The following is a 12,263-nucleotide window of genomic DNA, read 5'->3' on the forward strand; positions in this document are numbered from 1 at the left end:
AAATGAGGGAGCGGGAACAGGGAGGTAAGGGGGGTGCCAAGCAGCCAAGGGCACGAGGGAGTTAATTTTGTGAGGATCCTCACACTGTCCAGTTTTCACTTACCCACAGAGCGTAATACAAGGCTTCTAGTACTTCCGTTCTAAATTAATCTCAATTTCGACTTCAAATTCCCATGTCTTACACAGAACTCTTTTTTATCAGATGCCCAGTATACGTTTAAGAATGTTGGGGCGCCTGGGTGGCTCCGTCGGTGAAGCGTCCGACTTCAGCTCAGGTCATAATCTCGCGGTTTGTGAGTTCGAGCCCCGCGTCGGGCTCTGGGCTGGCGGCTCGGAGCCTGGAGCGTGCTTCAAGATTCTGCGTCTCCCTCTCTCCCTGCCCCTCCCCAGCTTGTGTTCTGTCTCTCAATCAAAAAAATAAAAAAATTAAAAACATGGGAAAAAAAAAAAAGAACGTTAAAATATTAAAATGATATTCCACCTGGGTGGCACAGTCGGTTAAGTGTTCGACTCTGGATTTTGGCTCGGGTCATGATCTCACAGCTTGTGAGTTTGAGCCCCACACTGGCTCCACACTGATGGCATAGAGCCTGCTGGAGATTCTGTCTCTCCTTCTCTCTGCCCCTCGGCTGCTTGTGCGTGTGTCTCTCAAAATAAATAAACGTAAACAAATTTTTAAATAATGTGCCAGGACCTCTGTGTTTGAGATATTAAATTACATTTCTAAATCAACCAAGAAATTCACGATAAAGGTACCCACCAGTTTGGATTCTGATTTAAGATGGGCTGTGAGAACTGGATTACTTTTGGCTTAGTTTGCTACTTGATGATAAACAGTTCTAGAACTAAGGATAAAGGTTCTCTCAAGGGTGATCACTGAAGATTTCAAAACGCTTTAACTTGCACAATCATGTTCGAGTGCAGCTCTGACTTATTCGCATAACTAAATACAGTCCACTCATGGACAACATTAAAGCTGTTAACTCCTTATTCTAGACCTTCAACTAAGAAAAAAGTATCGTAGGGGGTGCTTGTGTGGCTCAGTCGGTTGACGGGCATCAGACTCTTGATTTCAGCCCTGGTCATGATCCCAGGGTCGTGGGATTGAGCCCCGCGTAGGGCTCTGTGCTGACAGCGCGGAGACTGCTTGGGATTCTCTCCCCGCCCCCCAACCAAAATAAATAAATAAACTCAAAAAAAAAAAAAAAAAAAAAAAGAAAGTGTCAGGGCGCCCGGGTGGCTCAGTCGGTTAAGCGGGGCAGACTTTCGCTCAAGTCACGATCTCACAGATCATGGGTTCGAGCCCCGTGTCGAGCTCTGTGCTGACAGCTCAGAGCCTGGAGCCTGCTTCGGACTCTGTGTCTCCCTTTCTCTCTGCCCCTCCCCTGCTCGCTCTCTCTCCCTCTCCCTCAAAAATAAACGTTAAAAAAATTTAAAAATAAAGTATATTTTGAACTACGTGATCACAGGTAGGGACGGTGGTTTCTCATTTTGTGATAACACTGCTGCTTGTACTTAAGTCCCCCTGCCCCCATTCTGCTGCTTACATTGGAAAATTGTGTTATTAGCATGTGGGTCCTGACACGCTGCCACCCGTGGCCAATTTCTACTGATCTCTGAGAGTCTCACCATTACCAAGTCAAAACACAACACTCACCCCAAACTGCATCACAATCAGAGGCCAAGTCAACTCGCTTTCAGGTGTCCTAAGTCTCCCCAGGCTCTGGTAACTCACTCCTCACCGCTCAGAAGGAACGGTCCCCAGACGTTCCTGCGAGGCCGTCCCTCCTCCGGCCCCCCACCACCTCTCCAACTTCACTTCCAACTCCCACCATATTCTCTGCTAGCCACCCTGCTTCCTTCAGTTCCCAAGCACGCGAGCGCTTTCCCGCCTCCCCATCCCTCTCTCCGACCAGGCGACCGGGCCTCTTCTGGAAGCGCCTCGAAGACTGCGGTAACCACCCCTTTGAGCAGCATCCAGGATGCGGCCACTCTCCATTCAATTCTGCGCGACAGCAAGTAGCAGCCCAGCCAGGTTCGGCACATGCCACAGTCCAACGATTCTCAGAGAACAGAGAAACTCTGGGGGGTCCCCCGAGACCTTTTCAGGGGGCTCAGGAGGTCAAAAACATTTTCATCACAATACCAAGATACCAGGTGCCTTTCCCACTATGTTCGTATTTACACTTCAACGCCGCAAAAGCCATGTACGGATGTACAAACGCCAGGGATCACACGCTGCAGCCTTCACAACCATACACCCATGGTAAGAACAATTTTTACGGAAGAGTGCCCTTGAGACAGCAGTAAAAATGATTAACCTTATCTTGAGCCTTAAAGCAGGTCTTTTTAATATTCTGCGTGACAAAATGGTATGTCGACACATGGCGCTCCTGAATACTGAAGTACGATGTTTGTCTCAAGGAAATGCACACGCGCAACTGTTTGGGAAGTGATCTGAAAATAGCCACTTTGCTCACGGAGCATCATTTTTACTCGCGAGAGTGACCAACCATCATTCTTTCAAATGTGACTATCTGGGCAGACATCTTCCCGAAATGAAAGAAATGAGACTGTCACTTCAAGGAAGACCGGCAGCACTCTGCCAACCATCAAATCCTTAACTCTCGGGAGGATGTGAGAATTTTGGAGAACGTGCATCTCGCACGGTGAGCTTAAAGCCTCCCAATGTTTACATTTCTTCTAAGGAGAATGAGGGTGATGTTTAAAAATGTGATTAAAAGAGTTTGTATGTTGGGGCGCCTGGGTGGCTCAGTGGGTTAAGCGTCCGACTTCGGCTCAGGTCATGATCTCACGGTTCGTGAGTTTGAGCCCCACGACGGGCTCTGTGCTGAGAGTTCAGAGCCTGGAGCCTGTTTCGGATTCTGTGTCTCCTCCTCTCTCTGCCCTTCCCCCTCTCACACACTCTCTCAAAAATAAACATTAAAAAAATTAAAAATTAAAAAGTTCATATGTTGAAATGCATCAAAATGTAGAAAGATTTGCAGAACAGTGAACCATCCTTTTTGAAATAGCCAAGGTATGATGTCACAAAACCAGTCATGGGTGGAAGATCCATTGAAAGCGAAAAATAAACCAGTGGAATTCAATGGAACAGGGTAGAAAAAATTCTTCTACAGGGGTTGGCAACGAAAGGGAATTACTGATACATGCTACAACATGGATGAATCTGGAAAATTTGCATGTGACACGAAAGATGCCCATCACAAAAGACCATGTATGTATGATTCCCTTTATACGAAATGTCCAGAATGGGTAAATTCACAGACACAGGAAGGTTAGTGGATGCCTGGGGCAGGGGTGAGGGGTGGGGCAGTGTATCAATAGGTACTGTTTCTTTTGGGCCTGATGAAAGTCATTGTGGACAGATAGAACCCACAGGGACATCAAAATAACATCCCGTGCTGAAACTGTCATGATCACAAATGCAAGCTCTGATGATTCCCTTGAACAGAACAAACGAGCAGCACCGAAAGACAAAAACAAACAAACAGAAGTTAATTTCAAGCATCAACAGAAGGTGGTCACTATAGGACTACCCCACCCACAAGTACACAACCAAATGTTATCGAGTGCCTGAACACACAACTTCACATGAGGACAGATTTCATATATGGCGAAGAATGTTTTCCTTTTATCATTTTCAATGAAATGTGTCAGAAAAGGATAGAGTAATTTAAAAAGACACTAAGTCAAAATAGAGTTGGAGTGCATTCTGGGGCACCTGGGTGGCTCAGTCGGTTAAGCGTCCGACTTTGGCTCAGGTCATGATCCCAAAGTTTGAGTTCCAGCCCAGCGTCGTGTCGGGCTCTGTGCTGAGAGATTGGAGCCTGCTTCGGATTCTGTGTCTCCCCATTTCTCTGCCCCTCCTTTTCCCTCTCTCAAAATAAAACAAAACATTAAGAAGATATTTTTAATTAAAAAAAGAATATAGTTGGATTGTATTCCACTGGGAACAGATTTAATGACATCTTTCTCTATGAAGTATCCAACTAAAACGTGCATCTTCTTTACTACCTAAAACATTTTGACAAGGTAATAATTTGAGTTACTTCTGAATCGTCTTTTACCAAACCACAGGGCTGTTTCATTTTCTCTCTCATGATCTTTCACATTCCTGTGATCCCCTCTCTCTTGTTAGCCTCAGAGACTTATATATGACCAAAAACCTTTCGATTATGGTCTAATGGTAAACGAGACCATCAAAGCTCTCTGAAGATTCCAGGGAAGGATGCACCAGATTTTATTTGAAAACAGTGACCTGACACTATATTTTTAGCTTGATTTAGTTTAGTTACGTCCTATCATGGGACTACTTGTTGTATTAGAAACAATGGGCGTAAGGGAGCTTGAACATGTGCCACCACTAAAACAATTAATACAAAGCACTCCCAGAAAGCCAGACTGCATTATAGGTGACGTGTCCTTAAAGGCTTAATTTAACATTGTAAATAACAGGAAAAGCACTTCAGGAAAAAGGGCTGTATAAATTACCTGCGAATTATACATTCCTCACTGGTAGTTCTATCAAGGTTTTTTTTAAAAAAATGCAAAATTTGAAAGCCAAGTAAAACAATCACAGCATTTCGTTTTATCTGAAGGCGAACTCTTCAAATAAAGTCGGCAACGCGACAAAGTCACAATGACAAGTACCCTACCTGTCAAACTGGCAAAAGATAGTTAATTAAGAGAACGTTCTGAGAAAGGTGTGGGTTCTAGCTGAGCCTTTTTCTACCACCTTTTATTATTTTCTTTAAAGATTTTATTCTTAAGCAATCTCTACATCCAACACGGGGCTGGAACTCACAATCCCGAGATCCAGAGTCACACGCTCCAGAGTCACTCAGGCGCCCCCTTTTCTACCTCTCTTTCCCTTCAGTCAATAGGACACAACAGCTCAGCCTCAAAAAATAACACAGCCTAGAAACACATATACTCAAACTTCTCTAGTAGAACCGCATTCAAGCAAACATGTCCGCGAACTAGAAGTCTGAATACTGAGTAATTCTCCAAAGGGTGGCCAATACTTCCTTTTCTGATGCTGGCAAAACAAAAGACCCACAAACCACAAAGTGCCTTGGTTCCTAACAAAGGTAAACAACTTTAAAATCAAAGGCAAACGTTGGGGGTAATAGATGGAAGGCAAAACAGAACAGATCTGTCGGACATAAGGACTTCTTTAGCAAAAACCGACATAGGACGCTAGACTCGCTTATTACTGAAGCCTAGAATCACCATCTGGAGAATTTCAAGCAGTGAGTCAGTCAGTATCTTTAGGACATTCTTTTAAGCTGAAAACAGGTGGCCCAGGTAGATGTCACCTGTAACTTGGTTATTCAGAGGCACTTTGTATCTGATTAGAGCTCACTCAAGAGCCAGAACAGGTCATAGTCCCACTCTTCCAAATGCAGAGGAAGTAAAGAGAACAGAGAAAGAAGCAAGGGCTGGGTGACTCAGGCTGCCAATAAAGGTCAGATTCCACATGGGCACTTGGGGAGTGGGCTGCTGGTGGTTTTTAAATGCCTCGATTTTGCTGCAGGGTTACTTGCAGCGGCAGCCACCAAGACCCTCTCACCCATTCCCCCGATGGGTAAATACCTATGATTTCCCACTGCATACCAGAGTTATCCCTAGGGCTCTTGGCACCCCCTATCTCTACACAAGCATCTCTCAGCCTTTGGTTTCCCCCCCCCATTCTCAGGACTCCCCCACCCCCCAGCACTTCGACGAGAGAGATGATAAAAGGATGAGTAAGCATGCCGTAGCTGATCTTGGTCAAAGAGCACAGACCCTGGCACCGGCGGTGGAAAATGGGGGTGAGGAAGCAGCACAGAAAGCGGAGTAAGGGAGTTCATCCAATGGGTAGCCGGCAGTTAACAAGCTTTCCGAAGGCAGTTATTGTTGCCTCCTTCTGCAATCCCGGTAGACTCCAAACCTCCGCTTTCACCTCCCTATCCACCCCCACCCCCCCCCCCCGCCCGCCACCACGATCAAGTGCACGTTTTCCTTAGACAGTTACTTCTTAAAAACAACACCGAAAAATAAACGTAATTTCTCCAGGCTTCCGGTTGTCAAAGACAATAAAGCCTCGCCCTGAAGCATGGTTAAGTTCAACGGTTCTGTTTCCTCACTCGTTTTCCGGCACCCCCTCCACCCCCACCCCACCCCAGACCACCTCAGCGACGCAGAAAGGCGACAGCCGGGAACAGTTTCAAATACATGTCAACCTTTGTGGGGGGGGGGAACCCAACAAACTTCTGAATCACTTCGACAGCCCGGTTACAAGTACCTGACCTTATTATTTTTTTTTTTCCCCCGTAGAAAAATAGGACACCGAGAGATCGGAAATCTCGTTTTCTCTGCCTTCCTACATCGGTCGCGGCAACATCTAGGGGGCTTTCGGGTTTCTTCGGGGGGAAACTTGCCCTCGGGAGCCAAACGTCCTAAATTTAGGTCCCTGGTTTTCTTTAAAATGCTGAACTTCACGGCGGACAGAAAAAAAACCCCAAGGTGCCGTTCCCTTTGTTAAAATCCCACGGACTTTATTGAATTTGGGGCGGAAAGGCCGCTGGCAAGATCAGGACAACCAGCCGCAAGAAGGTGGAGAGACAGGTGCGATTTCCCCCCGCGGCGGTTCCGGCCGGGAGCACACCCCTCCTCCGGCTCGGCGGCCCCAGACCACCCCGGACCTCCCCGTCCGCCCGCGGCCTCCCCACGCGCGGCCTCCCGAGCCCGGGCCGCCCCCCGCCGCCGCCGCCGCCGCCGCCGCCGCCGCCGCCGCCGCCCCGCGGGGCCCGGCCTCGCCGCCTCCGCTCAAAATGGAGGTGGCGGCGGCGGGCGGCTGGTTACGAAACGCGCGGCCGCCACATGGCCGCGCCGACCCCAAACTTGGCCGGGCCGCCGCGTCCCGGCGCGCAGGCGAAGCTGGGCCCCGGCGCGGAGGCCGCGCGGCGCCCGCCACTCACCCACAGACCGGTAGCCCAGGATCGCGATCTTCCGGGACTTGGACTGCGGCATCTTGGCGGCCTCCTCAGCCCCGGGCCAACCACATCAACCGCGGCGGCGGCGGCGGCTGCTGTGCTGCGATCGGCGGCGGCCGCGCCGGGGCAGAGCGGCATCCAGGGGCGGGGCGGGCGGGCGCGGGCAGGCGCGGCTGCCTGGGCTCCTCGCTCGCGCGCCCAACCGCCCGGAACCGCCGCGCGGCCCCGCCCCCAAACACGCCCACGTGACCACCGCCGGCGGGGAGGGGGGCCTCCCCCGCTCCGCGGCTCGCGTCAGCACCGCCCTCCCCGCCGCGGCGGCCACCCCCGCCCCCGAAACGCACGGGGGTGCGTCGGGCGACGTTTTACTTTAAGGGGAAATAGAGGGGACGCCAAGATGCCCCCGGAAAAGTCACGACTGAAACTCGCTGCGTCATGACCCTCCCACCCTCTTCCGCCGCCTTTTCCTTACGCCAGTTCTCTCTGGGCGCTGATTGGATAGCTCCCGCCCGCCCGCGCGATGACGGGACGGAAACTCCGTCTCCGATTGGGGGCGGCTAAGAGGCGGAGCCGAGGGCGGGGTTGCTGGCCCAGAGCTAAAAATAAATTCCGGCTGCGACCCCGCGGTAGCGCGCGAGTGAAGTTTGAAGGATTCGAACGTCTCACGGGGTGGGAGTGGGCAAGAGGGGCGGAGAGACGCTAACTCCCCAGTGATTGGTTCGTGCAGGGTGGGGGGCGGGGCAAACTGTGAGTTGTGCAGTGATTGGCGGGACCTTGAGCGGTTGGTGGACTCGCGCCCACTGGGCCCTTAAAAGGCGCGAGGCACGTAGCTCTTGCTGGCTGCGCTGTGGGTTAGGTGGGGTTTCCCGGCGAGGGTTTTTGTTTTTTGCTTTTAACTCCTTCTCTCGTGGGCTTAGCGAGTCTGGCTTTAAGGTTGTAGCTTGTTACTCGGCGTCACCCAGGGATGAAGGACGGATATGCGTTCACTCAAAATGTTACACATTTCACTAAAAATGTGTGTGCCTCCCCAGTTCGGGTCTCAACCCTGCCACGGGCAAACCCGGCACACCTCGCAGGAAATGAAGAGCGCGAGTCAACCCCTCTTTACTTGTCAACGCCTGCATGGCTCATTCAGTAGGCAAACTTAAGCAACAGCTGTGGTTGGCTGGGAACGCTCCAGAACCAACCTTCCAGGCGGGGAGTCAAGTCTATTGGGCTTGCCCACCTGTGTGGGCTGGTCGCTCCTTTAAGGGCACATCGCCGCGTTTCCCACCAAAGGCACATGGGCGACCCCTTTTTCCAGCAGTGCCGGTGAAGGGCGGTTGGGTCGGCACCACTGTTGGCAGTAGGGGAAGGGAGGCCAGTGCTGGAGGCCTCAGTCACCGAAAGTGAAATTGAAGGCCAGGCCCGAGTGTTGAGGATGCGATTGGGACCTTTCCAGCCAGGGAGACTTCCATCATGCTTGATCTTCTTGCCCTTGGTGGTTGCTAAAGAAGCAGCTATTCCGGCTACTCCTACGAATGTCCCCTACTGTCCTCAGGCTGTTTGACGGTGTTGGGACAACCGCCTGCTGGTCACAGCCCTTTGGAGCACAGAGGAGGAACCCCCCCCGCCCCCGCTGGGAAGCTGAGTGGCAGGACCGGATTCCTAGGTATGAAGATTTAGAGGTGACTGTCCCATAAATAGGCCTTGTTGAGTTAGAACACTGGCCTTTGGGCAAAATCCTTCCACCGTCGCGCTGAAGTACTTCTAAGAGAGGGCATCCTAGGGGCGCTCCGGATCGAAGCCCCAGACAACCAGCTGGAAGTGAAAAATATCTTTGAATTTCTGTGTTTTATCCTAATGGCTTTTGCATTCTACTCTATATTTAGTTGAAATATTTAAAAACTTTAGGTTAAAAAAAAATTTTTTTTAACGTTTATTTATTTTTGAGAGAGACAGAGACGGAATGCGAGTGGGTTAGGGGCAGAGAGAGAGGGAGACACAGATTCGGAAGCAGGCTCCAGGCTCTGAGCTGTCAGCACAGAGCCCTATGCGGGGCTCAAACTCAGGAGCCCTGAGATCATGACCTGAGCCGAAGTCCGACACTCAACCAACTGAGCCACCCGCCCTTAGAAGCTTCAGGTCTATTTAAAATGGAATCTCCAGGAAAATGTATCACTTTTATCCTGTGAATTTGGATGCTGCTTACCACAGTATCTTGAACCGATCCTACTAGACTCCTGGTTGGTTGTGAAATCAGACATGTAGGTGTTGCCTTTTATTTTCTTAAATAGAAGAACCGAACAGAAAATAGGTTGCTCGTATTGGTAAGTATTGTTTTGTATTGTCTCGTGATACTTGGGTTGTATGTATCTATATTTGTAGATGTGTTCTATATGTTTTGCATACCGGGTTCCATTGTAGAACGTATTTCCTACTGTGGGTTGCCTCACAAGGTTTGAAAGTGTTGCCCTAGTCTTGGAATATTAGGAGTCCAGACTGAGCAGTGCTGTTGTAAAGGACAAAGTCGTTAAATGTCCCAGTCGTCTTACAGCCTTTAAGGTCAGACCAGGCATTTTAAAGATTCCATTATTCCAGAATGGGGAGAATGTGTTTGGTCTAAGAAATGACTCAGGTTCCCTAAAATATTTGGGATTGGTGGTATGAATTCACATAGAAGGAACTGACTCCAGCCAGCCCTCATGGGGCTTGCTTCTGAATTCAGAGTGGTTCTACTGATTGAGATCCCTTGTTAACTGTTTAAGCAGCCGGAACTTCCGCCGCGAATCAAATCAATTTCTCCTCCGCAGGTTCTGCTTATTCCAGACCGTTCTGTCTTGTGGTCTCTGCATGCTGCCTTCCCTCGGTGTCCTTCCACTCTATTTCATTTCCCTGGAAATTAAGAATTCTGTCTCTTCCATTTGAATTACAGGGAGAGGAGCACCTGGGCGGCCCCAGTCGATTGAGCATCCGACACTTGATTTCGGCTCAGGTCATGACCTCACGGTTCATGAGTTCGAGCCCCGCGTCGGGCTCTGCGCTGATGGTGAGGAACCTGCTTGGGATTCTCTCTCTCTGCCTCTACCCTCCTCTCTCAAAAATAAGTAAAACATTAAAAAAACTAAATTCCAGGCAGAGAACGTGATTGGTTCAGCTAATTACCACTATCCCTTGAATGAGGAGCTGATACTGAGCCTGTAGATTTGCCAGTTAAGCCTCCACTGGTCGAAACGTCTGGTGTTGCAAATAATGGCAGTTATTTGAAGTGTGAACTGTTCGCTATTGAGGGATTATTATTAATGTTCTGCGAACATCTCCAAGTCCAGTGACCTCTTATTTGTAACTTCAACATTTTATATTTATTTTTTATTTTTTCCTAATGTTTATTTTTGAGAGAGAGAGAGACAGAGCGTGAGCAGGGGGAGGGGCAGAGAGGGAGACACAGACTCCGAAGCAGGCTGCAGGCTCCGAGCTGTCAGCACAGAGCCCGAAACGGGGCTCGAACTCGCGAACCGTGAGAACATGACCTGAGCCGAAGTCAGACGCTTACCCGACGGAGCCACCCGGGCGCCCCTGTAGCTTCAACATTTAAAAAAAATTCCCCGAGTTTTTATTAAGTTTTATAACTTATTTTTATCTCCCATTAGGTTAGACTAAGCGAGTAAAACTGCTGTGCTTGTTTTTACTCAAAGGACATTTATGGGGGCACCTGGGTGGCTCCGTCGGTTAAGCGTCCGACTCTTGATTTTGCCCAGGTCACGATCCCAGGTTCATGAGATCAAGCCCCACAGCAGGCTCTGTGTTGGGTGTAGAGACTGCTGAAGATTCTCTTTCTCTCATGGCACCTGGTGGCTCGGTTGGTTGAGCATCTGACTCCAGATCAGGTCATAATCTCATGCTTCGTGCGTTTGAGCCCCGCATCGGGCTAGCTGCTGTCAGTGCAGAGCTCATTTCTATCCTCTGTCCCCCCCCCCCGCCCCTCCCCCACATACTCTTTGCCTTTCCCCCACGTGCTCTCTCTCTCAAAAATAAACATTAAAGGGGCGCCTGGGTGGCTCAGTTGGTTGAGCGTCCGACTTCAGCCAGGTCACGATCTCGCGGTCCGTGAGTTCGAGCCCCGCGTCGGGCTCTGTGCTGACAGCTCAGAGCCTGGAGCCTGTTTCCGATTCTGTGTCTCCCTCTCTCTCTGCCCCTCCCCCACTCATGCTCTGTCTCTGTCTCAGAAAGAAATAAAAACATTAAAACAAATGTTTTTAAATAAAAAAAATTCTCTCAAAAAAAATTTGTGAAATTAGTTTACCTGTTTAAAGTGTATTTATTTATTTTTGAGAGAGAGAGAGAGAGAGAGAGCGCATACGGGGGACAGAGAGAGAGAGAGGAAGAGAGAGAATCCCAAACAGGCTCCTCACTGTCCGTGCAGGGCCAGTCACGGGGCTCGAACTCCCAAACTGTGGGATCATGACCTGGGCTGAAATCCAAAGTCAGACGCTTAACTGACTGAGCCACCCAGGCGCCCCTCTTTTACCTTTTTACATGTGAAAGGGTGACCCCAAGTGAAAGCGGACATGAAGGCATTTTGTTGTTGTTTTGCTTTCAAATATTCGGTGAAGGAAGGGCTGAAAAAGAACTAAACTGGTCTGAATCTTGGCGTAAGCCAAATCAGACCGATCTGTTGTGTCTCCTGTAGGGTATCATTCAAATCAAACGGTGCAGAGTTGAGGAAACACGCCGAGGTCGTTTCATTGTGTGGTCTTGTGGACGAGAGAGTGGTTTTCTGAGCAGGACCTTGGTAGGCCTGTCCTCAGCAGAGGGGCGAGAGACTGTCCTAGGCAAGGCAAGTCCCTGACCTGCCCTGGGCCGAAAGAAGGTCCCCTTCTCTCTGGTGCCAGTGATCAGGCTGGCTCAAACCCTGAGGTGTGGAGTTGCATGGAGGGCCCCCAGAAGAGGGGACGGGAGCAAGCCACTTAGGTCTTAGGTCCACGGAGGTAGGCCACGTGTGAGAGAGGAAGTTGGCTCAGCAAGGAACTCTGAGGACAGCTTTAGGCCCGTGCAGTGGTTGTAAATTGTTCTCAGCTGTTAGAGGTTGATGGCGTCCCTCAAAAAGACGGACTGAAGTCTCCACCGTCTCAGAATGTGATCTTATTTGGAAGTAGAGCTGTTGCAGATATAATTAAAGATGAGGTTGTATTGGGAGTAGGGCCTACCTACTCCCAATACGACTGGTGTCCTCGTAAGAGAAGAGACACAGACACAGGGCACGTGGTCACGTGCAGACAGAGG

The 12,263-nt window shown here is 49.8% G+C and overlaps 1 protein-coding gene across 1 annotated transcript in view; it reads right to left on the reverse strand.

Annotated features, from left to right (window-relative positions):
- The window catches only part of RHEB (Ras homolog, mTORC1 binding), a 44,979-nt gene extending 37,550 nt beyond the window's left edge, over positions 1 to 7,429 (reverse strand). The window contains exon 1 of the mRNA XM_047844528.1: positions 6,987 to 7,429. Within this exon, the coding sequence (XP_047700484.1) occupies positions 6,987 to 7,038 (52 nt within the window). The 5' untranslated portion in view covers positions 7,039 to 7,429. The remainder of the gene's footprint in view (positions 1 to 6,986) is intronic.
- Positions 7,430 to 12,263: the final 4,834 nt, after the last annotated feature.

This window comes from Prionailurus viverrinus, chromosome A2, assembly GCF_022837055.1.
Source record: "Prionailurus viverrinus isolate Anna chromosome A2, UM_Priviv_1.0, whole genome shotgun sequence".
Lineage (NCBI taxonomy): Eukaryota > Metazoa > Chordata > Mammalia > Carnivora > Felidae > Prionailurus > Prionailurus viverrinus.